The sequence below is a fragment of the Lithobates pipiens genome, unplaced genomic scaffold, assembly GCF_037356315.1.
Source record: "Lithobates pipiens isolate NorthernLeopardFrog02 unplaced genomic scaffold, aLitPip1_a1.2 Scaffold_25, whole genome shotgun sequence".
Classification (NCBI taxonomy): Eukaryota; Metazoa; Chordata; class Amphibia; order Anura; family Ranidae; genus Lithobates; species Lithobates pipiens.
Window position 1 is genome coordinate 209698791 of NW_027507787.1, and position 25635 is coordinate 209724425.

At 41.4% G+C, this 25635-nt stretch overlaps 1 protein-coding gene across 1 annotated transcript in view; it reads left to right on the forward strand.

Annotated features, from left to right (window-relative positions):
- DOCK1 (dedicator of cytokinesis 1) overlaps positions 1 to 25635 on the forward strand; it is a 613707-nt gene that overhangs the window by 534056 nt on the left and 54016 nt on the right. Inside the window, exons 39-42 of the mRNA XM_077455510.1 lie at positions 6697 to 6786; positions 10369 to 10473; positions 14640 to 14781; positions 17789 to 17870. Of these exons, the coding sequence (XP_077311636.1) occupies positions 6697 to 6786; positions 10369 to 10473; positions 14640 to 14781; positions 17789 to 17870 (419 nt within the window). The remainder of the gene's footprint in view (positions 1 to 6696; positions 6787 to 10368; positions 10474 to 14639; positions 14782 to 17788; positions 17871 to 25635) is intronic.

Here is a 25635-nt window from a genome sequence, read left to right on the forward strand (position 1 = left end):
TGTATAACGCTTTTACCCACTTCATCATTCTCTCGCCTAAGCCCATATGTTCTAAAGTCCCATTTATGAACTCCCAGTCTGCTCTATCAAAAGCCTTCTCGGCATCCACCGACAAGAGCAGCGTGGGAGTCTCTCTTCTAGATGCTTCCTCGATCAGCATAATTGACTTCAAAGAATTATCCCTCCCCTCTCGTCCCCGAACGAATCCCACCTGATCGGTATGGATCCACTCGGGGAGGAGTGTTTTCAATCGCTCGGCCAGGATTTTCGCATAGATCTTCACGTCCGTATTCAACAATGATATCGGCCTATAACTCTCCAGTGCTGCAGGGTCCTTACCTTCCTTTAAGATCAATGTGATGTGAGTGAGCAGGGCCTCTTCACGAAAGGCCCCCCATCCCCCACCTCATTGAAGTATTCGCAGAGTTTGGGTGCCAAAAAACGTTGAAATTTTTTGTAATATAAAATAGAATAGCCGTCCGGGCCAGGGCTTCCCCCTAGAGCTGTATCTTTAATTGCTCTTTCCACTTCCATAACTGAGATAGGGGTCTCTAATTCCTGCATCTCGTCACGTATATCTTTTAGGCAGTCGAGCTTCTCTAGATATTCCCTGATAGCTTCTTTCCTTTTCCCCCCTTCCTCCCTTCTAGTACCTATATTGTATAAAGCGATATAATATAGATGGAAGTTCTCTGCAATATCCGGTGTTGCAAACTTCATCTCCCCCTCTTTGTCTCTGATCTTCGGTATGTAGGTTCTGTTTTTCTGTTCTTTTACTCTTCTTGCTAACCACTTACTTGACTTGTTACCCCACAGGTGTCTCTCCCTATTTATTTTATGAAAAGCTGTCCTCCTCTCTTGTTCTAAGAATTCTTCTAACTCTCTTTTTTTTTTAGTAATTCCTGGGTTTCCTGGAGCCCTCTGGGTCTGGTCATTTGTTCTAATTCCTCAATCTCCTTATAAAGCTGGACTTCACCTTCTCCCTATCTTTCTTTTTCCCGGCGCCGATTCCAATCAAGATCCCTCTAATAACCACCTTATGTGTCTCCCAGATAGTAGCCTTTGAACATTCTCCTGTATCATTCACCTCATAAAAGTCGCTTAATTCCTGCAAAATTTTTGTGCTTACGTCTTGTTCTTGAATGAGTGAATCATTCAGTTTCCAGGCACTTCTTGTCCCCATATGGCCCTGTATTTCTAGTTGGATTTTTACAGGGGCGTGATCGGACAGGGTGATTGGTTTAATTTCTGATTTTTTTAAATTGGCCACTAATTGTTGTCCTACAAATATATAGTCTAGTCTTGTAAAGGTTTTATGGGCTGAGGAGAAATGGGTGTAGTCCCGTTCTTTCTGGTGGTTGATCCTCCAAACATCATGTAGCTGGGCGTTAGTCAATGCTTTATTTTTCTGTACCGCTGTTCTTCCCCCCGTATACCACCCCCTGAGGAGTCGAACTTAGGGTCTAAACACCAGTTTAGGTCGCCTGCTAGAATTACCATACCAGTTCTAAATTCCTCCAGTTTACTTAATACTCTCAATAAAAATTACACTTTTATTGTTTCACTTTAATCATTATTAAAATCACTGCTTACGAAAAAACTTCAGTTTTTAAAACTTTTTTTTGCATTGATACATGTCCCCTGGGGCAGGACCCGGGTCCCCAAACACTTTTTAGAACAGTAACTTGCAGAATCTTTTCTCTCTGTCAAATATTTTCTCTCTGTCGAATCTTTTCTCTATATAATCTTGGACTAATAGAGTTAAGGTTAGGCACATTCGACCACAGGTTCTATAGACACAGATTGTTGTTGTCAGAGTCACGTCGAATCTCCTATTCTATATCGAACTGTTGTAACAAGGAAAACGAAAATAAAGCATTTATTTATGTCGGATCTTTCGTTTTTCGGATTCTGTGCTTTCGTTATCGTTTGTCAAAACGAAAACGAAAATACCTGAAATTCGGACGAAAATGCATTCGGACGAAAGCGAATGCACATGTCTACTCAACACACAGAATCGATTAGAGACAGAATGTCTTGCATAAGACGTGCTCTGCTGGGCTCTCTATTTGGAAAACTCAATGTTGTGGGAATCCTGTGTATAAAAAAATGATCCCTAAACAATTATAGCTTCCCTTTAAAGGCATACTACAATGAGTATCCAAACAAAAGAACTCACTGCTCCAGGTGAGACAGGTGCCTAATGATATCACAGGTGCCTGCCTCGGCTCGCCTCCGCATATGATCAACACTGAAGAAATGGTTGCACTCCAAGATCCATCAAAATTATTTAATAAACGAACATCCCAAGTGTTAGACAGTTCAAATGGTAGACGCGTTTCACACACTAACAGGTGCGCTTATTCATTACCATAATGAATAAGTACACCTGTTAGCGCGTGAAACGCGTCTACGATTTGAACTGTCTTAACACTTGGGATGTTCGTTTATTAACCACTTCCCACCCGGCCAATGCATATATACGGCCGGGTGGGAGCCGTCTACTCCTGATAGGACGTTTAGGAACGTCCTTCAGGAGTAGCGGGATCGCGCGCGCGCGCGCCCGCGCAGCGGCGCGATCCCGATGTGCTCGTGTCACCCGGACACGGCACATCTCAGATCGGCAGGAGGGCTCTGTGATTGGCCCTCCTGATCACATGACGGCCGTGTCCAATCACGGCCGTCATGTGATGTAAACAAACAGCCGGTTGCTAGGCAATCGGCTCTCCTCTCCTCACACGGAAGTCACCGCTGAGGAGAGGAGAGCAGAACGCCGCAGCCGGCTGATGATCAGTGAGTATGGGCTGCTTTTAACAGCTTTTTACTCACTGATCATCAGTGTAGTGTAAACACACAACACACCACACAGTACAAACACAGTCCCCACATATGTCCCCAAAACACACATGTCCCCAAAACACACATGTCCCCAAAACACACATGTCCCCAAAACATACATGTCCCCATATAATAAAAACACATGTCCCTAATAATAAAAACATGTCCCCCACATATGTCCCACTAAAATCACATGTCCCAATGATTATCTGCACACATATGTACGTGATCACCTGCACACATATGTACATGATCATTTGCGTACATATGTCCGTGATCACACAAACCAATTATTATACACTTAACGGAATTTTTTTTACCAAAAACATGTAGCAGAATACATTTTGGCTTAAATTTATGACAAAATTTGATTTTATTGGATTTCTTTTCAAATAGAAAAAAGAAAATATTGTTTTTTTTCAAAATTTCCGCTATTTTTGCGCTTATATCGCAAAAAAAAAAAAAAACGGAATCGTGAATAAATAACACCAAAATAAAGCTCTATTTGTGCGAACAAAATGATATCAATTTCATTTGGGTACAGTGTAGCACGACCGCGCAATTGTCACTGAAAGCGATAGAGCGCTGAAAGCTGAAAATTGGGCTGGGAAGGAAGGGGGTGAAAGTGCCCTGTATTGTAGTGGTTAAATGAGAATTTTGATGGATCTTGGAGTGCAGCCATTTCTTCAGTGTTGATCATATGTGGAGGCGAGCACTACAATGAGAATGAGAAATATTTGTTCTTTCATTGTTTGATCCTTTGGTACACAACGACTTGCTATGCTAACTCCTTTCTTCAATTATTACCTAATATTCTAGGAACACCTAATCCCACACATGAGATTTTATGTGCTTGGGGTACCCATCTCCCCTCAGATTATGCACAGCAAATCTTAAAGAAAGAAATTATTCATGCCCTTGCTGTACCCTCACAAGAAGCATTACAGGCAGGGAATTTTAGAGCTTATGAATTGAATAGAGTCACTAGCAAGAGGCTGCAGTCCTGCCATAGGACCTCCGAAAGCCTTTTGCAGCCAGAGATCAAAGAAATGATTGCTTGGGTTACCCAGCAATTAAAATCTTTTAATTCACAACTTGATATTCTGGAAACCTCTTATCCTGAACCAAATCTAGAGATTCCGACTGCTTCTTATTTGTTATGCACAACCAGGATCTTTCAGAAAAAAAAGTGTAGCTCTGGCTCCTGACGAGCAGCCGATATGTGTTTTTTCAAAGTTAATTTTCCTGAAACCACAGTTGGGTTTTGGGGCTAATTTTCTAAATTTCTGGTTTCAATACCAGTCCAGCTAGGTTGCACTGGGTTCTCCTTGACCACGGGTGTCGCTGCCACCGCCGGCTAGAGTAAGAACGCAGTTTAGCTGGGTGTATTGAATGCCACTGTTCTTTCGGCCTGGGGTGTGGAACCATGCATTTCGAGTCTCGGGCTGGCTAGCCCGAGGCAACACAACTGCAGGGACAGGCCTGAATGGATTTCGGGGGCCTATTGATCCAAAGGTGGTCTGGTGCCGTCTCATCTGAAGGGAGAGGCCCAGCAACTGGAGAAACCCCAGGGGAGGACTCTTAAGGAGAAGGCCGTGTGCAATCTGAAAGACCAATGCGCCCATCTGTGATAGAAAATGAAAATGTTGTTTACATGGTGGATTTCTGACTTTAATGCACTTACGGTATTTACTTTTTTCCATTAGCCATGCATTGAATGATTTGACTTGTTGCCTGGACTCTGAGTTTAAAGGAGGTGTCTGGCACAAGCAGGAACACCACAGTTAATGTTACCTGTTTTCATCTCCAATATTGGGCATGACATTTGTCTGCTGTAGAAAGTATTGGAATCCTCTGGGTCTCTGATCATGCTTACACAGATAGCGTGAGTGCCACACAACATTACAGGAAATGAATGATTGATGGCTACAATTCCCTGCGGCAATAAAAGAGAATTTACAACTCTCTGCAAAGCAGCCAGGTTACTTCAGTGACTTGACATTTTGACTGTTCTCATTACATTACATTCACCTGAAAAGTAAATGTAAAGATTGATATATCTGTTGAAGTTTCCTTGAAATGATATGTAGTCTTCGTGGCCTTTTGTCTCTGTTTTCTCCCACGTACTCCTCCTTGCTATATCACTTCATTTTCTTGGCAAGCACAAGTGATACACTGTTTCTTTTTTTACTGACATGTACATATTTAAAGTGAAATTCCAGGCAAACAACTAATAATAAATAAAAACGCATTTATACCCAATACATGTATTGTTACCATTTTATCATACCAGGGGCGTTCGAATTCTCTTCTGCATGTCTTATAATTCACATCTCTTCTTTACAGCATAGCTAGGAAAATCACTGCTATTTTATGGGTTAGCTTTAAAGTGGTTCCTCAGTTTGGGAAAAATTAAAAGTCAGAAGCTACAAAAACTGTAGCTGCTTACTTTTAATAAATAGTCACTCAGCTGTCCAGGGATCCAGCTCTGTCCTCAGCCGATTCTTCACTGATCTTCAGGTCCCTGGCATCAAAATATTAACTGTGGGCAGCCAGCTGTGGCTACTTGTGGCTTCACAGTTGGATGTCTACTGTGCATGCTCAAGCCGCACTACACTTTGTGAATGGTCCCACAGCCTTCTGGGACCAGTGATGTGTCCCAGAAGGCTGTGGGCAGGGAGCGGGGGAGGAGAAATTATGCTCAAATAGCCTAGCCTAGGCGAGCTGAGCGTAAGTGGAAGTGGGTACCTGTCAAAACCCCCTATGGCAATTTTTTTTTCACCTTTTGGGTGAAGTTACACTTTAAAGCACCCTAAATCATATTTTTTCTGATTTGTATAACTGTGAATGCCGGTGGTGCTTATGTAAAATGGCCCCTTATGTTGTACTCATTACATCCCCATGCTGTAGCAGCACCCGAGCAACAGGGATCCTTAAGCCTTTGCTAAATGGATGCTTTACCAACCAGTACCCTCTAGTTTTTAAACCTTTCGTGTTTTCATACATATGAACTTTAGTTTGTAATGGGTACGGGTTTTGGCTTGCAATGGTGACACCCCCCCCCCCCCAATAATATCTTTATTATTCTTTTCCATCTTTTAAGAAAAGGTCCAAACTTTAATACAGTTTTCTACTGAACAATAAAGTAGGAGGGATACCCAAAACTTACATGGGGCTCCTATAACTCCTTGGCTAGAAGTTGTTGGGTGGGTTACAGCATTCAGTGGTTATTCTATACAAGGTCAGCAACTCAGAAAGTATTGAAGCCAAAGCATCAGCATGACAGTCATTTCTAAAGATGAGGTCAGCAATAGCAGCCTTCATAATTTGTTAATGGCAGGTCAACTTTAAATCCCAGTTCCAGCTTGGGCAAAAATAAAAAGAATAATCATCATGTGGTGCTATCCTATAACATTTAGTATCCTCCCATTGCCAGAGGATCACTGGACCAAACCGAAGAAACCTGGAGAAAAAAAATGTATATAGATTTTTTTATTTTTTTTTGCAAGGTATCTGATGGGCTACAATGGGGGAAAGTGTGAACCGAAACAAGACCTGGACTTCCAATTGCCGGCTTTGCACAGTGCAGTTTGCAGTTACAAATTCTAGCATAATAAGTACCATATAGTATTCAATCCAGTGTAGTGCTGCATCCAGAACCAGGCTCACATTTTGTTCCATCAATATAAATTGAGCTACTCTGACAAAATCTTTGCACACCACTCTCAGTACAGTCTGTGGGCAAACAGAGCTTTCAATTAGTTTGCATTCCTTATGAAAATTAAAAAAAAAAAAAAAGTTTCTTGAGTTTTGTTTTATACATGACTTTTCCCTTTGTAATATATATTGTCTGAACAGATGTGGGAGGAAGCTATCACCCTCGGCAAAGAGCTGGCTGAGCAATATGAGAATGAGATGTTTGACTATGAACAGCTGAGTGAACTGCTGGTGAGTTTTGTTTCTGACATTGATGGCCATGGTTGTTGCTGCTATTATTGTGAAATATTATTGTAGTCATTTTCTTTGAAAAGTTTTATTTAAATTGTGATTTGATAGATCTTGCAAAGGCCGTTGTTACGCTATATGCGGTAAACAACTTTCAGGCACACAAAAGGCATCAGAATATGCTACTTACACATACAGTAAAACATAAAAATAAATTGTTTAAGTAAATCATTTGCTAAAATCAGGTCACATGATCATATTGGTACACTACTTTCAAAAGATGGTTTGCTCTGCAAAATACTGAGCAGTTCTAACACAGGACTGTTAATCCCTATGAGTTGCTGGTGCCTCAGTTATGTCTACATCCTAGCTTTTTAAAGGCTCACCTGTGCCCAGACTATGGACATTAAAGTCAATAATACATCTTTAAAACAAGCCACCTCTAACCTCTCTAGATGCTTGTAATGTGAAATAGTTTATTCTCAAATATCACAACAAAGGATTTCAGTAATTTTCTAACAGCTTATACACATCTGTTGTGTAAGCCTGGCATGCTGCAGTAGTCTTGGGGGGAGATCCTGCCTTGGGCTGAGGCTCAAGTGCTGGAAGGATCCTGCCAAAACACATGGTAGGAAGCCCTTCTTGGAGGCACAGGAGCAAGACAGGACAGAGTGAGCAGTGCATACTGTGGGGACTATCAAATGGGGAAAACTGACACATGTAGCCAGTCTCCCTTGAAGACAGCGGTGTGCTTACATTTTTAGGCATTTCCCTGAGAGATCAACTGAGAGTCAGCCGGGTGGGCTGATGAAGAGGGAGTCAGGTGGCCTGGTGCAGAGAGACAGCCAGGAGGGCTGGTGAATGGGGCAGCTGCAGCCAGGTGGGTTGGCAGTGCCTGAAGAGGTGGTGCTGGGAACAGCAGCCACAGAGCAAGAAGTTACGCAAGGTTTCACTAAAACTAAGCTACACTTAAATGGGCTGTGAGTTCCTGCCTGTCATGGGCTGTATCTAAATCTGACTGCCAGCCTGTCAGATCATTTCAAGAGTGATTCAGCTGGAGCCATCAAGTGTTTGTGCAGGAGGAAAGAGAATAAGAGACTGTATATAGCTGTATATAGGAAGTTGTTGCAGTCAAGTGAGAATCCCATAACCTCCCATCCCTATCCAAGTTATTAACCCTCTAATAAAAAAACAAAAACAAAGCCACAGACCACTCTCTGACTCTGGGTGCTTGTGAAAATTTGGTGTGCCTGGCTGTGTAGGAGTGGGCGATCTCTTTTATCTGCAACTGCTATGGGGGCAGTGCTACATATAAAATATATATGATTTTTTTTTGTCCAGAGATGCACTTTAACCACCTCATTACCCTGCTATATCTGAAAGCTTTGTTGTTCTGGGAGGGCATTCATGGGCATCCTCCCGGGGACCATGCCCCCTGGGGCAAGCATTCAGCATGCCCTGTGATCGCTGTAAAGGGCCATTCGCAGTGGCCCTTTACCATGTGATTAGCTGTGTCCAATCACAATGTAAACAGATTTTCCGATTTCCACAGTGTGAGGAAAGGTGAGTTGGTAACTGGCAAGTATGGCAGGGGACATCATTGCCCTGACTGTCAGTGCTGCCTATCAGTGCCACCTCATCGGCGCACATCAGTGAAGGAGAAAAATTACTTATTTGCAACATTTTATAACAAACTAAAAAGGTGTTTTTTTCAATATTTTCTGTCTTTTTTCTTTTTTTTTTCTTTTGCAAAAAGGAATTAAAAATGTCATATGCATACAGTGCTGCATGACCACGCAATTGTCATTCTAAGTGCGATGGCACTGAAAGCTGAAAATTGGCCTGGTCATAATGGAGGTGAAAGTGCTCAGTATTGAAGTGATTAAAAATGAAACATTCTTTACCTCACTGAGATTTTTTGTCAATCATGGTAGAAATGAAAGGGTCAAATTCTATGCCTCCTAATTGCAGTACACCACTACATCTGATAGTAATTTTACCTGAGATATTTGTGAACAATAAACAATAAAAACAAGACCTTTGGGTCTGGTATGGATTTGGAGGAGAACCCCATGCCAAAATAAAAAAAACTGCCATGTGGTCCCCCAAAAATCCATACCAGACCCTTATCTGGGCATGCAGTGAAGGGCGCACCGAACAAGTGAAGGGCCTGGTATGGACTGGGGGAGGTGCCAACTCAGTTTTTTTTTCTCATTATTTTTTCAATAGCCTGGTGGTGCCGGCAATTGAAACCGTGAGTCATTTTAAATGGAATTTGACTTTTGATTTACCGTATATACTCGAGTATAGGTCGATCCGAATATAAGCCGAGGCCCCTAATTTACCACAAACAAAATGGGAAAACTTATTGACTCGTGTATAAGCCGAGGGTGAGACATGCCTGCCCATCCCTGTGTGTCCATCCATCCCTGTGTGTCCGTCCATCCCTGTGTGTCCGTCCATCCCTGTGTGTCCGTCCATCCCTGTGTGTCCGTCCATCCCTGTGTGTCCGTCCATCCCTGTGTGTCCGTCCATCCTACCTGTGTCCTGTGCCTCTTTGTCCTTCTGCAGCCTGTGTCCTTCTGCAGCGATCTGCATGTAAAAACATGCCAGGATCGCCGCACCTCTTCTCGTCTGTAACAGACGGCGGCCATTCCACTGTTCAAAAGCCGCGCCTCCGTCTGTGATAGGCGGAACACTCAATTTCCCAGCAGTCAGTGTTCCGCCTATCACGGACATCCTCTCATCCTCGTCCATAGTACGAGGATGAGCGGATGTCCGTGATAGGCGGACCACTGACTGCTGGGAAATTGAGTGTTCCGCCTATCACAGACAGGGAGGCGCGGCTTTTGAATAGTGGAATGGCCGCCGTCTGTCTGCTCGACACGCTGATCGGGTAGACAGACGGCGGTGACTCGAGTATAAGCCGAGGGGGGCACTTTCAGCCTCAAAAAAGAGGCTGAAAATCTCGGCTTATACTCGAGTATATACGGTATTAATTTTTTTCCTTTTGAAATATCATTTTTGCTGCAGCATGTTTCAAGCCTGCTACAGATTCACCACTTTCCAGACACATTGAGGGACCCCCCCCCCCAAGTACTGTTTATGGGAATTTTTCATTTTTATTGTTGCACTTTAAGCATTATTAAAATCGCTGCTCCTGCAAAAATGATTATTTTTTGATTGGTGCATGTCCCCCAGGGCAGTACCCAGCCCCCCATACCCTTTTATGGCCAATTACTTGCATATAAGCCTTCAAAGTGGGCACTTTGATTTTTCATGTTTGGCTCCCATAGACTTCAATAGGATTCACCTTTCAGGTTAGAACATTTCCCCTGTTCGGGAGTTCTGCTAACATCCTGCCCATCCTTATCTACCATCAGTTCTGCTTCTATTTGCACCCCTTGATTCATATTGTACCTTTAGAAAAGCTGCCACACAACTAAGCAGTAGGTTATTGGAATTATAGCAGTTCATAGACTGTTCCCATAACATAGCTTCTTACAGCAACAACTGCCTCTACGCAATGTGCTTATTAATCTTCACAAGGGCTTCTCCAACATTCATTTTTTTTCCCTCTTCCAGAAAAAGCAAGCGCAGTTCTTTGAAAACATTGTGAAAGTCATTCGACCAAAGCCTGATTACTTTGCAGTTGGGTATTATGGACAGGGATTCCCAACATTTCTTAGGGTAAGTAAAAAAATAACAGCAATCAACGGTCAAGCAAGAGTTGAGCTTAGATGATTTTGGTTCGGAAAACAGCAGTCTTCAAGGTAAAGCAGGGAGTTTCTGGTTGGCTATGACCATAACTATTATTATAATTCAGGATTTATATAGTGCAGTTTACACAGCACTTTACAATATAAAAGAGAGACAATACAGTTACAATACAATACAAGAGGATTAAGAGAGCCCTGATCAGAAGAGTTTACAATCTAATAGGGTGGGGCAGGTGGTACAAAAGGTTGTACCTGTGCGGAATGAGCTGATGGAAGTGGTAAAAGATTAGCTGGAGGTGTGATGGGCTTCCCTGAGGAGATGAGATTTCAGGGATTGCCTGAAGGCAGCTAGAGTAGGAGATAGGTTGAGGTAGAGAGTTCCAGAGAGTGGCCGAGGATCTGGAGAAATCCTGGAGATGAGCATGGGAGGAGGAGCTGAGGGAGCTTGAGAGTAGGAGGTCTTGAGAGGAGCGTAGAGGACGCTTTGGGTGATATTTGGAGACAAGATTGGTGATGTAGCTCGGGGCAGAATTGTGAATGGATTTGTATGAGGGATTGGTGGAGAGGGGTGGTAGACACTGAGTGGTTGGTAAGGTAGATAAGTCTGGCAGCAGCATTCATGATAGACTGAAGAGGGGATAGTCTATGGAGAAAGTAGGCCAATGAGAGAAGGGAGTTGCAATAGTCAAGGTGAGCGATAACAAGGGAGTGGTGATTTTGTTAAAAAGGGGCGTATTTTAGAGGTGTTACTGAGGTGAAGTCTACAAACTTTCGACAGTGATTTGATTTGGGGCTGAAAGGACAGGTCGGAGTCTAGGATTACACGTAGTACCCTGGCATAAGGGGAGGGATTGATAGTAGCATTGTTGATTTTGATGGAAAAGTCATGGAGGGGGTCACAGGAATGGGGGTAATATTACCAGCTCGGTTTTAGAGATAATCTGTTTAACTATCCCAAAATGTTTATTTGAAAAGCTTTTTCATGTAAGATGCACGTCTTTATTTTTATATTTAGTGGACCTTTGAAGAGAACAGATGTCTCAGTAATCCATTAAATGAATGAGCTTTTTTTGTAAAAAAAAGAAATTCCATTGTGCTATGAATCCATTTATAAAATGGCAGAGAATGGTCTGGTATCTCTGCAGCGTCAGGCAGCACCCTGCCACCGGCTATCTGGCCTACGTAGAAATTCAATCTGTAGGCCCAACAAGCAATTCTGCAGCTTAGACACATAACGTGCGTGTTAAAGGAGTGAATGATGCCAGCTGGGAATTGCATTTAGGACATCTTTATTTTTCAAGGCCAGATTTTCCTTCACAATCCCACAGATCTGCATGTGTGTGTGTGCGCCGCAACGCATTTAGAATGTTTCACAAATCATTGCGCAAGGGGTCGTTTTGTCACCACCGTACATTAGCCGAGGAGTAGTAATATTTGATTGCCTCTGTAATGCATTGCTGACAAAGAGTTTTATTTTAAAACCAGCTTCCCTGGCCTCCTGCTTTCAATTTGTCTTTGGCACCCTTGTCAATAATTTACTTTTTGTGCATTTATGTTTGATGAATTCACCTTATATAACTCACTGGAAGGGTTTTTTTTTTATAGTGTGTACGAAAGCTGCAATAAGTTAAAATTTGTACAGAAGTAGGTCAGCAAAAGTAGGAATCCATTGCCTGCTGGCAATCTTATTAAATACGTTAATACCCTGTTTTATTTCTGCCAGGATTGCCACTAATATTGAGCTGCAAACATTAAATAAAGGTCACATGGGCAAGGCATGTTTGTGTCTGCTGGCTGTTTGTATTAGCACAGTATTTAGATTGGCAGATTATAAAAAAGCCCTCTCTTCCGTTCTTAAAGGAACACTCCTTCCAGCATTCCAAATAATGAAATAGAAGGAACACTTTTTTTTTATGCAGATGAAGCTGTAGTGCAGCAATTTTATCTTGTTCACTTTTGCTAGTAATCTAGTCAACCTGTTTGACTTGCCAGTTTGCAATGGAGGGGAGGTGTCTCCCAAAAACACTCACTACATGTTCATGGTTGTCACGCAGCTACAGAGAGCTTGATATATCTAAAGTGTCAGTGCTTAGAAATTTCTGACAGCCATAGAGAGGTTTATAACTGTTTTGGATTTTTGAATCTGATTGGTGACCCGTCAAGCATAGAGGGAATTTTATACAGCACATACTTCAAGAAGAAGGCCCACCAACACATGAGGAGTCGACTACATTGAATACAAATTATGGCATATTTCCTGGAAAGCATTAGACGTTCATAATGTGGTTGAACTTGTTCTCTGGATTTGCTTTTCAAAGGCAACTCCAGTTATAACTACTGTTTTTGGCATGTAGATTTCATAGTACATGCCTTTCAGCAACTTCAGGTTAGAGGTTTTGCATGTTGGTGCCAAAATGTCTTTGAATTATGCACTCACTAGTAATTCCAAAATAAATGATTTAATTTAATGACAGTATACAGTATTTATCTTAACAATATTGTCTTTAGGACATTGTCTGATATTCGTTTTTTTGGGGAGGCCAAGTAAAGTTAGGTTTAGGGGTCAAGTGAGATAAAGGGTTAGGTTGAGGTTTAAGGGACCAGGTGAGGTTAGGGTATGCGGCAAATTTTATGGTTAATGGCTACATTGAGTTAGGGTTGGGAACTAGGTTAAAATTTATATTTGGGGGCCAAGTGAGGTTTTTTTTTTTAGGGTTAGTATATAGTTGGGGGATATGGTGAAGCTAGGTTTATGTTTATGATCAGGTGAGGTTAGATATTATAGTTGGGGCTAGGGAGGAGTTAATTTGAGGTTTTAGGGGCCAGGTAAGGTTAGGGTTTAGCCAAAAATAGTACTTTGGTCTTGGGAGTCCTACCAACGTATCACAAAATAAGTGGTGCTTTCTAATTCAATACAAGGTGGGGGTCAACCAAATTCATATACATACAAAAAAAGAAAACAAAAAGGAGTACAGACACCCAAGCAACTACAACTAGTATAGTTTATTGTATAAACTTCACAAACGGTAAGCACTGCATGTTCCGCACCTCCCCCTGTCCTATCTTCTCTCTCTCCTATCTCTCTCCTATCTCTCTATCTCTCTCCTCTCTCTTTCCCCTTCCCCTCTTTCCCCTTCCCCTCTCTCTCTCCCTCCCTCCTCTCTCTTCTTTCTTTCTTTCTTTCTTTCGTCTTTCTCCTTCTCCTTCTCTTTATCTTTCTCCTTCTCTCTTCTCTTTCTCCTTCTCTCTCTTCCTTTCTCTTTCTCCTCTCTCTTCCTCTTTCTTTCTCCCTCTCTCTCTTCCCTCTCCCTCTCTGAAATAATTTTGCCAGCTGAAGGATCTGCATCATGGCATTGCATGCTATTAAGTCAGTGATCTACCAGAACACACAGTTCCTTCCCCACCATTGATTTCCCCCTAGTATGTATGATGTGCGCATGTTTGTAACCCTCTTTGTCAGTGGTTAAAACAATAACTATATGTTCATAGAATTATTCCCTCCCTCTTCAACACTGTTATTCAAAGTCTTATACTCTCCTGTCCATGCTCCTGCCACATCCACACTGTGCAGCCCATGCATAAGCAGAAAAATCCCATTCATTCCTATGAAGAGGCCATCTATCGTTGAGACACATGATAGACAGCCCTTCCATAGAGATTTAATGAGATTTGCCAAGAAAGATTGCAGGAGAGCTGCCAGTTGCAGAATAGCTAAATCTATAAGAAAATCGTAGCAATAACGAGACCATGGGATCTGAGGATATTCCTGGGGTTTAATTCCCATGATTTCCTTGTCAAGTAGTAATCATATTAAGTAGCCAATCGGAATGTGGGATCCTAAACTTCGGATTTTGCATCTGGCTGTGAAATAAACACATAAACTCACCACTGCCACTCTGCCTCAGAAAAGGAAATAAATCAATTTAATAGGACATCCTTCTCAGTTACCTATCTGTACAAAACACCAAAGAAAATATCATTTTTGTTTGACCTCTTAACAAATTCCTTTGAAAAGCACTTTAATATTCAAGATGCGGTGTTATTAAATTTTGGTCTTATGAACTGAAGGAAGAAGACATTTTTTTTTGGGTTGTGTGATCTGCACACTTAAATCTGTTTTTACCTTCTGTTTTGCAGAACAAAGTGTTCATCTACAGAGGGAAAGAGTACGAGCGACGGGAAGACTTTGAGGCTCGGCTGCTAACCCAGTTTCCCAATGCGGAAAAGATGAAGACGACTTCTCCACCAGGAGATGACATCAAGAACTCTACTGGACAGTGTATCCTTGAATATAAATAATGTTGGCTTCTACTAAATGAGGAACAGCATAATGCAGTAGCCCATAACCACCAATCACAAATCCACTTTCATTTTCTTAACATGGGTCCGAAAGGGTGGAATGTGATTGATGGCCACGATACTGCATTTTATAGCTCTGTGCACATTGTTAATAAATATAACAGTTTTTATTTAGACCATTGTGTGGAAAGGACAAGTTTAGGTCCTGTGTTTAGCAATATTCAGGCACCGTAGGAGTTAATGGCTGATGTGTAAGCATCGGTATTTCTTATTTTTCACTAGCAGTGGTTGTCTCTACAGTTGGTGCCGATTGTTTCCCATGGACTATGGTAAGAGGGGACAACAATTGGCTACTCTGAAGTGACTTTCTGTCTCTTGTTGTACTATTTGGCCTACCTGAATTTATCAGTGCATTATGCATGTAGAATAATGAACAGAAGTAAGATGGGTAACAAAGGAGAGGCGAGCTAATGGAGAAATGTATAACGCAAAACACATTTTTTTTAACTCTTGTCACTAACACAGAAAAGCCACTTTCTTCAACACACTGCATTCACAATATACTTTATACATTTATACGTGTCACTCATGTTTTTAAATAAAGTAACTCTGATTTACTGTATATATGCCATAAAACAGACCTCCAAAAACGGCATATTGCATTTGAAAAGTGCCCACGTTTTTTTTTTTGCTCCAAGACACAATGATTTGCCAGATTGGCATCATTGAAGGAACCTATTGTCTCTCCTAAAGGTCATTTGTTAGCTTGACAGGTTCTCTTGAAACTGATATCCATCAGCAGGTACTGCACAAGCTTTGTCTTTTTGGTTGGAACCAGCTACCCTCTGGCTACACCTTTTCAAAATACAAAGAGAATTTATGAAAACCAGCCAAAATCTGAAGCAGCTGTGTATGGAAGCCAATCAGCTTTTATCTTTAATTTTAAGAGCTTAAGAGTCCTTTCACACGAGGCGGATCAGTGTTGCTCTGCCCCGTGGATATCCTCTTGCTCAGCGGGGATTGTCGGAGCGATCTCTGCTGAGCAGGAAGATGACAGGTCTGTCTCTGCACAGGGACGGACCTGTCGGAGCGCCGCTCTCCACTATGGGAGATCAGGTGACGACGGACCGCAGTGTCCGTCGTCGTCCGATCCGATGACGGATGGAAAAATAGCTTTTTCCTCCGTCACACTTTTTCAGATCGGAGCGGCTTGGATGTCAGCGGACATTTCACCGCTGACATCCGACGCTCCATAGAGCTCTATGGAGCATCCGTTCAGGTCCGCCTGAAAAACCGACAGGCGGACCTGAGCGGATAGTCTGTGTGAAAGGGGCCTTACTGAACAAACTGAAGCTGATTGGTTACTATGCACACCCGCTCCAGATTCTGTCTGCTCCATTTTTGTCTAAAAACAAAAACTTTTTTTGTTTTGGATAAAGAAGGAAATTGTTAAAACAGTCCGATTAGATTTATTTATTTTGAAAACTGGCAATTTTTTATTGATTTTTCAAGAAAAAAAAATTCCAACGTAAGATACAGGAAAATACACTTTGTAGTATTGAAAGTACTTCTGGCATAATCAGCAAACATTTTGGCCAATGGCATAGTTTGATGCAGGCGTGCGCAGCTTACAACCATTTTCGGTATGCAGAATTATCGTGTTACTCTGTGCAACAAAATCTTGCCTGTATAAAGGCGCATTAACCAAAGGAGGAAGAGAAAGATATAATGAAAAGGTTGCGAAGAGTCAGGCATAGAAAAAAGGAAGCAAGATAGAAAGTAGTAAAGGAGAGAGAAGGAGAGGCCAACCACCCGCCCCAAAAGCCCAGCACCACCTGGGAGGCACCAATCATAAGTACTGGCAAACTCTGCAAAATCAAGGGTTACGGAGCATTAGGTTGCGGAACTTTACGATTTAATTTTCTTTTTTACATTTTTTTGGGGTCTTTGTCCTATTAGGGAGATTTTCCTTTACTTCCCGTGCCATAACACACTAAGAAATGAGAGATCTATTCTAGCTAAAGGAAATCTTGTCTTAGACAGATATATACAACAAAATGACCCAACGCTATTGACTGTGATCCCTTCTCACTCACACATGGCCTAGTTTTAGCACTGGTTACTTTTGCTATTTGTCTTGGACAGATGTCACTGAAACAGCTCTGCCCGTGGGCAAATTGTTTTTTCTCACACTTTAAAGTGTAACTCCACTTTTGTTGCGAAAAAAATATTCTCCTCTGGCAGATCTATGTACATTGCAAGGAGTATAACAACCTTTGTTGCAGATTCCTACTTTTTTGTTCTGAAGAAATCCATGTGTGTTTGTCTGTGCCTCTGTACCGAGTGGGTCTAATGGGAGTGGTTTTATAATTGTCAGGTGTGGCAGCAGCAGGGCACTAATGAGGATATCTGCTGGGCCTGCATCCCTTTTAGATGGGTTTCTATTGAAAGTATCTCTCCAAAAATGACATTTTTGTTGCAGGGAATGCCTGAAATCTGACTTGTAACTTAGTGCATATTTCTGGGAGAATTGATGAGCCAATCACACAAGCAGGAAATTATGTTTATGGGGAGTGGTCAGTACACATTCTATGTACAGAACAACTCCAGGTAGCCATATTGCAATGCATTCTCAGATAATTAAAATGGCTGCAGATTGAAAAAGAAAGGTAATTTTTCATAAAAATTACAATATGATAAGTGTTGCAATTATATGCGCTGTATTGTTTTTTACTTTCTTTGCTATTTTTTTCCCCACGAATGTGGAGTTACCCTTTAAGTACCAGTGAGAATTATTACTAGGACAGGGGGGGGGGGGGGGGGGTTACATTTTATTTTGTGGCAACATAGGCCACAATGAAAACCTGACCGGGGCTGGTAACCCATTCCTTGATTATCAAAGATTTAAAAAAAATTGGATTTAGATGCACGTTAATCAAAGATGGAAATTATTTTCTCAGCATTTTCCTTTACTTTCTGACAAACAGATATTCAGTGTTTCACGGTGAAACCACTGCTGGAATTGCCCCCGAAGTTTAAGAATAAGCATGTCTCTGAGCAGATACTAAGGTAGATTATTATTATTAATATTGTATGCATGCCAGGTAGATCTGGCGTTCCGCTGGCTTTAACAGTTTGCTAATTTAACTGCACCTTTATTTTTTATTTAATTTCCCCCTAAAGGTTCATAGATAGTATTTGTAGGATGACGTTGCAAAAAAAAAAAACTGTATGATTATTTAACTGATCTCTCCATAATTTGTTAGCAAAGCTTATATTTGTCTACTGAATTTACGTAATTCCTCTTTGTGATCATACGGTAATCCCCAGGAGGGTTGAAATTGTGCAGCAGATGCGGAGGAGATGTTACATAATAGTGAGCTAGTGCTGGCTCACCCATGCAGCTTTGTGCGTTGTTACTGTATGTAAAGGGAGGGAGGCAGGGTACCCCCCCGGGACACAGAGCAGAATACTATCGCAGTACGTCAGAATCCTGCTCCAGCACTGGGTACGTAAGCAGGGCTCCGGAAAACAAAGAAACTGTACATCATGTAGCCCTGTATAAAAAAGCACTACATACAGTACTACCCCATTTATTTTAAAAAGCAGAATGTTATTAAAAAATTTTGGCGCTACATTTGCCTAGTTTTACATTGGTTACTCAATTTGGAAAAGCTGATTTTCAGTTCAGGAACTGACGCTGTGGAAAGTTTTGTGTCTGTTCCCACCCCCCTCACTGCATCACCCCGACTGACCGTACAGCTTACAGTGCAAAAAGGGGAATTTCATATTACATCACAGGAATAGATTTGATTTCATTTGATCCAGTTTAACTACTTAGTCAAAGGGGGAGAGCAATGGGGGCGGGACTTTAAATTTACATAAACTTCAATATGGTGTACTGTGGAATTTTATAATGTTCATATTATTGTATATATATTTATGCTGATATCATGTATTGTTAGTATCCTTTATCAATTGTAACTGATTTAACTATGTGTATTTTATATACTCTTTAAGAACTCAATACATTTTCCCAATTGCTCACCAATTTACTCTCTTGCAATTTCGCACTTCATTTAAAGTCCCGCCCCCGTTGCTCTCCCCCTTTGATTAGTATAGGGATGGAAATACATGACCTTACCAGGCCAAGTTTTCATATAAAGTCCCAAGGGATGGAAAAAGATGGCCTTATCAGGCTATACTTTCATTTAACCACTTGCAGACCGGACCATTTTGCTGGTCAAAGACCAGACCACTTTTTGCGATTTGGCACTGCGTCGCTTTAACGGACAATTGCGCGGTCGTGCGACGTGGCTCCCAAACAAAATTGACGTCCTTTTTTTCCCACAAATAGAGCTTTCTTTTGGTGGTATTTGATCACCCCTGCGGTTTTTATTTTTTTGCGCTATAAACAAAAATAGAGCAACAATTTTGAAAAAAAACGCATTATTTTTTACTTTTTGTTATAATAAATATCCCCCAAAAATATATAAAAAATCATTTTTTTCCCTCAGTTTAGGCCGATACGTATTCTTCTACATATTTTTGGTAAAAAAAATCGCAATAAGCGATTATTGATTGGTTTGTGTAAAAGTTATAGCGTTTACAAAATAGGGATAGTTTTATAGCATTTTTATTAATAATTTTTTATTATTATTTTTTTACTAGTAATGGCGGCGATCAGCGATTTTTATTGTGACTGCGACATTGTGGGGGACCCATCGGACATTTCTGACACATTTTTGGGACCATTGTCATTTATACAGTAATCACTGCTATATAAATGCAGTGATTCCTGTGTAAATGACACTGGCAGTGAAAGGGTTAACCAGTGGGTGGCAGTGTAGGGGTTAAGTGTTCCTAGGGGTGTGTTACTAACTGTGGGGGGGGTTGGGCTTTCATTTAGTGAACACTGATCTCTGCTCCAATCACATGGAGCAGAGATCAGCGTCACTAGTTGCTAGGCAGAATGGAGAAATGTTTACACAGCATTTCCTCCATTCGGCCGCTCTGTGAGACGATCGCGGGCATGCCCGCGGCGATCGAGTCCACGGGTCCCGCGACCGGACTCACGGGGGTCCCGACCAGCACGGGAGCGCGCCGCCGGCGGCGCGCTCCCCATGGCAGGGCGGCATTGAATATTGGACGTACCTGTACGCCAATATGCCTGCCCGTGCCATTCTGTCGACGTACATCGTCGTGCGCTGGTCAGGAAGTGGTTAAAGTCCCTAAATCTTCTTCGTATTTACTTTAACTACTTAGTGTTTTTTAACCCCCCCCCAAAAAAATGCAGATCCTGGTACCTTAAAGCAAATTAAATAGCACAGTGCTTGTGCTGTGTAATCTGCCCCCCTCTAAACTGTAAAAAAAAAAAGCCCCCTGATCTCTTCACTTCCAGTGTCCCCCTCTCTGCGCAGAAAATGAAAATCGGGGCCGCTGAGCCCTGACTATCATTGTCAGCTTACGTCCCTCCGTCATCCGCAGCCCTGCTCTGCTCTCATCTCTTCCCCTTACCCCCTCCTCCTTGCCTGTCAGCTCAGTGCCTGTGTTCCTGTATTGTGCCCCCCCCCCCCCCCCCCCGCCGCTATTCGTAAAATTAGAACTTTGAAATGGTCACTGTGAGCCCCTTTATTAGAGCCTGGCATAGCACACCGTATTATTCTTTTATAAAAACGAGGCTTGTAAATAATACTTTTTTAGAGCGATCTTCAGGCCAGTCACGTGGCTCTCGGTAGGTTTCCAGGGCTACTGCAGGAGGGACTGAGCATCCATTTGACCTTCCTAGCTGACATCGGGGGGAGATCTCGGCCCCTCCTGCAAAAGCCATCCATTGGAGCTGTACAGTGGCCACGAGTCATGTGACCGGCAACCATTAGTCTGGCTGCATCCATTTTAACTGTGGGCAGCTGAAGCTGCTGCCTGTTCACCTCCTGGATTTACACAGACACACACCTCCAGCTCTTCAGCTCACATTGGCCCTCTTATGATTCGCCCCCACTCCCTTCCTGGCAAACTCTCATGAGAGAGAGAGTGAGCTATGCATGCCAGTAAATACCTTATACAGCCCACTTCCTGTTTCTTGTCTGGTAAAAGGCCTAGGCTTATGACATCATAGTTACATAGTCAACCTCACCTACTATGTAACTATGATGTCATAAGCCTAGGCCTTTTACCAGACAAGAAACAGGAAGTGGGTTGTATAAGGTATTTACTGGCAGAAAAAAAAATGTTTTGCTATCCAAAGTTGAAACAAGGGCAGAAGATTTAATAGATGGAAAGATGATAAAATTACTGAATGTCATGTAACGCTGTACCCAAATGAAAATGATATTATATATATTATATAAAATATATATTATATAATTTTTTTCACACAGAGCTTTCTTTTGGAGGTATTTTTTATTATACAAATGAAAAAAAAGACAAAAAACAATATATTTTATTTTCTGCATTTTTTGTTCAAATTATTTAATAAATTTAGGCCAAAATGTATTCTGCTACATGTGTTTGGTAAAAAGACCATAGGAAGTTATACAGCATCTACAAATGATGTTATGTATATATACTAGAATATATACACGGACACTGGGTGGGAACTATCACTGACCAACACCAGTGACACTTATGCAGGGATCAGTGATAATGGAATACAATGTCAATGTACTAATGACACTGGCTAGGAATAAGTTAACAGTTGGGGCAATCAAAGGGTTAACTGTGTGCCTAACAATGTGTGATGTGTGCTGCTTTTACTAAGAGATGTCGTACTGTTTCCCCATCGCTGAGCATTTTTTGCAATTTGAACCAGCGTTCTTTTGGCTGACAATTGCGCGGTCATGCGTCGTTGCACCCAAACACAATCCTTGGCTCCTCTCACAGTCATGCCCAGTCCCTGTGTTATGTCCATCATGGGGCAGGACTGGGCGTGATTGTGAGCGGAGCCGAGCTTAGCCGAGTACACTCTCGGTGGCTCGCTCCTCCACTCACAATCAGCGGGGGATCGGCGTATAACAAACACCCATGATTTTCCCCTGCTTTTAAGGGGAAAAAGGTGCGTGTTATACGCCGATAAATATGGTGGGTGTGTGTGTGTGTGTGTGTGTGTGTGTGTGTATATATATATATATAATATATTTTATCGCTATTATTTTATTTTTATTTTTTATCTAAAGGCACATTTGCCAATGTCATATCAAATGGCCAATTTAGTTGTAACCTGCCCGTACATATTAAGGCCATTATGCTGCAGCACACTAATAACTTTAATGAATGTTATATTCATTATTTTTTTTTTCTCTCTTGTTTGAATATGCTACTGTTACCTCAATACATCTTTGTGCAGACTGTACCTGGCACCCCGTGTTTCCTTCACCCCACATAGGCTGCTATAGCTGTAGTTACACGCTTGAAGCTTTGTGTAAGCTGGAGATAAGTGTAGAAGATCAGCAAACAGCTGCCGTTAAAGGGGATATCTACCAAGTGCTGATTTATGTTATTTTTAGAAATGGATGATTTTGGCAGCGGGCACTTTGGACCTAAGCTGCCAGCTCCCACCTTCTGCTGCAGCCTATCCAAGTGTGAAGGTCAATATTGTACAACAGTCTTGTTGTCTTCTTCCTGCACACTTCTTACCCAAGTGATGTCTTCTACACCAGATTGAAATATGCACTTTAACTGCATTTTACATGTCTGTGCACATCTATTTGGGTGTCTTCTTTTAATATATTTTAAAATATCACATCAAATATACATTTTTTGGTCCATTCTTCACCTGCAGTGCATTCCCACAGTTCCCTGTTATGTGAGCCTGCTAATAGATATTAAAGTTTCAATGTAGTGTGATGCCGGGAGCATTAACACATAAAGAGGAGACCAGTACCACTTACCTAAGAGGGGAGGTGAGTAGCAATCACAGTAGACTTTCTACAGTCTCTGATTGTCCACATCCACCCCCCAAAACAGCATCTTGATAGGTAGGATAGGGGCCTCCCATTGGACATCAGGTCATTGCCCAGTTATGTCAAAAGCCACTAAATCAGGTGACCACCGTCTCATTTATATTGGGCGTTAAAGAGAACCTGTCATCAATGGAGATTTATAATCTAAATTTCTTTAGTTGTTTTGTAGCAATGCAGCTTATCTCTCATTTATTATCCTCATTCATTTTTTATTATATACTGTGTGTGTGTGTGTGTGTGTGTGTGTGTGTGTGTGTGTGTGTGTGTGTGTGTGTGTGTGTATATATATATATATATATATATATATTCTTTCCCTGTCAAGCTATAAGGCCATTCTATCCCCTGCCTGAGCTTAGTACCAAAAACTGCCAATGGTCAGAATTATATGAGAGAAAACTAAAGGTAGCCCTGTGCTCAGACAGGTGATTGGTCAGCCTGCATGGAGGCTTGTTTTTATTTTTCTGTAATTTCTGCTCTGACAGGTAGGGAAATTACAAATGGTTATTTAGGAGTGGTCTGCTTTAAACTAATATGTCAAGGCAAGTTTTAAAGAAAGGTATTTAGTACATATCTGCAACGCATACATGTTTTGTTTTCCCATGTTTTATCTCTTTGAACATGCTGCAGGTACATACAAATAACTGTTGATGTGTCAGAAATATAGTATATAGTGTACATACCTTACTGTTTGGGAACAAGTGTATTTGTAGTTGTGACTTCCTAAGCACAGTGTCAGCCCTGCCTACTTAGTTTTTGATGCATTCAATGAACACAGGCATCCCCTCATTTGCTCCCTCCTCCTTCTCTCCATAATTCCCCCTTGTGCACAAGAAGTTACAAGCTCACAAGATCTTTGGTACAGGTACTTGTCTGTAGCAATTATCAAACAGATATACCCAAATGCTTGCAGTAGTATATTTAATAGACCCCAAGGGAACAAAAAGAAAAGTTCATTCTTAGGGTTTACATACACTTACATGAGTAACAAAAACAAAAAGGGGGAAAAAATACTAGGTTACCATTGTTGGTACAGTATGTATACTGTATCTACTACAGCCTTTATCAACCTTTTCAACACAGAGGAACCCCTGAAACAGGTCTCTGGTCTCAGGGAACCCCTTCTAAAAAATTGAAATCTACAACTCATGATACATTAGTGTGATGGTCAGTGGGAAAAATTGCCCTTACACTTGTGGTCATTGGGAAGAATTATCTCCTTACAGGTACCTAAAAAGATCAATAGTGTGAATGGGAACTCATCTAAGAGGCAAAAATTGCCCAATGCTGAAGGAACCCCTAGCAACCTCTGGGGTAACCCTAGGGTTCCACGGAAACCCTAGTTGAGAATCACTGATCTACTAGTATAATTGCTACAATATATGTTGGCTCAGTATAAAATTGAGAGAATAGATATTTATAGTAAGTCATGGGCACCTTTCATTTTATTTAAATGCAGACTGAACCTGTTCACTGGTATAACAGTAAAACGAGGAAAACTTTGTTTATCTTTATTTCTGTTAAATATTTAATTCTGTACAGGGCATTTAAATAAGACATTTTCACAGTGGGATTCCCTGCTGTGTGGAGGGGTTCCTATGGGACATAGCGTGTGGCTGCTCTGAGTGTAGATTAGGGACTAAGTGAGGTATGTAAAGAGCAGTGTGCTGCAGCAATGTAGACACAAATGCCGGGGGCTATGTAATAGCCAGAGATGGGCCTTTCAGATGTGGTTCCTCTGGGACTTCATCCACAGGCATGTTTTCTACACCGAGACAGTTAAAACTCCTCTTAATTATTTTTTTACATCATTTACATTGAGCTGTGTTTGGGGAGAAAGGTACAGTCTGTTATCATGACATATTTCAATTTGTCAAGCTTATTAAAGCAAGGAGTTTCAATATTCTAATGCATAATAGCTTAATAGCTTTTTAATTACTCATAGGTGCTCCTGCATGCACTATGAGAAGGGTACCTGTCCTGTAGATATGAGAAATTTAAAGGGTAAGTTCGTCATAAGGGAAAGGGGGGCAAGGGAGAGGTTGGGACTTTGTATGAAGCATGTAGTCTCCAGGGGCAACCAACTACCAATAATAAGATTTTTAAAATTAATATACATTGAGACCATATTCCATAAAATCACGTAAATAAATGGTAGTGGTACTGTAACCTTTGGAGAGAGTCTAAAAATGTCAAGGCATATATATATATATGGTACATCATCCCAGGGAGGACCTACTATCAATCATAATGATATAATTCTAATTGTTGGAATACAGTAAACATGATTGGTATAATAAAAAACAATTTTTAATAGTGGTAGCATAGCCCCATAAGTTCATCCATGTACACATACACATTAATCATTTACATGTCAAGCAAGGGTAAGTTCACCGTTTGTACGTTTTTTTTTTTTTTTTTTATTCAAACTCCCCTGTGCACCAATAGAGCATTCGTGTATTTTTTTGGCAAAAATATGAAAGCTTTCCATTAAATCTACAGTCACTTACTTTCCTTGTGCTCATCCATGTTTCCAGACATTTCCATTAGTAATGTCTTCTTCCTGATCAGACTATAGGTCATAGCACAGGAAGGAGTTGACCAGCTGACCTCATTAGCACACATCCTGCATCATCCACCCTCCCATTCCCAGCATGCATGTTTTTTTAAATGAAATGCTATCAATCAGTGATCCCCCATCTCACTAAATACACAATCGGATTGCATAGTGTATGGCCATCTTTATACAAGTACATAGGATGGAGTGGACAGAAACACTCAGCTGCCAAGCCCCGCTCTTGGTCTGAAGCCTGGTCAACTCCTGTGTCATGACCTAAAGTCTGATCATGAAGACGGACATTACAAATGGAAATGTC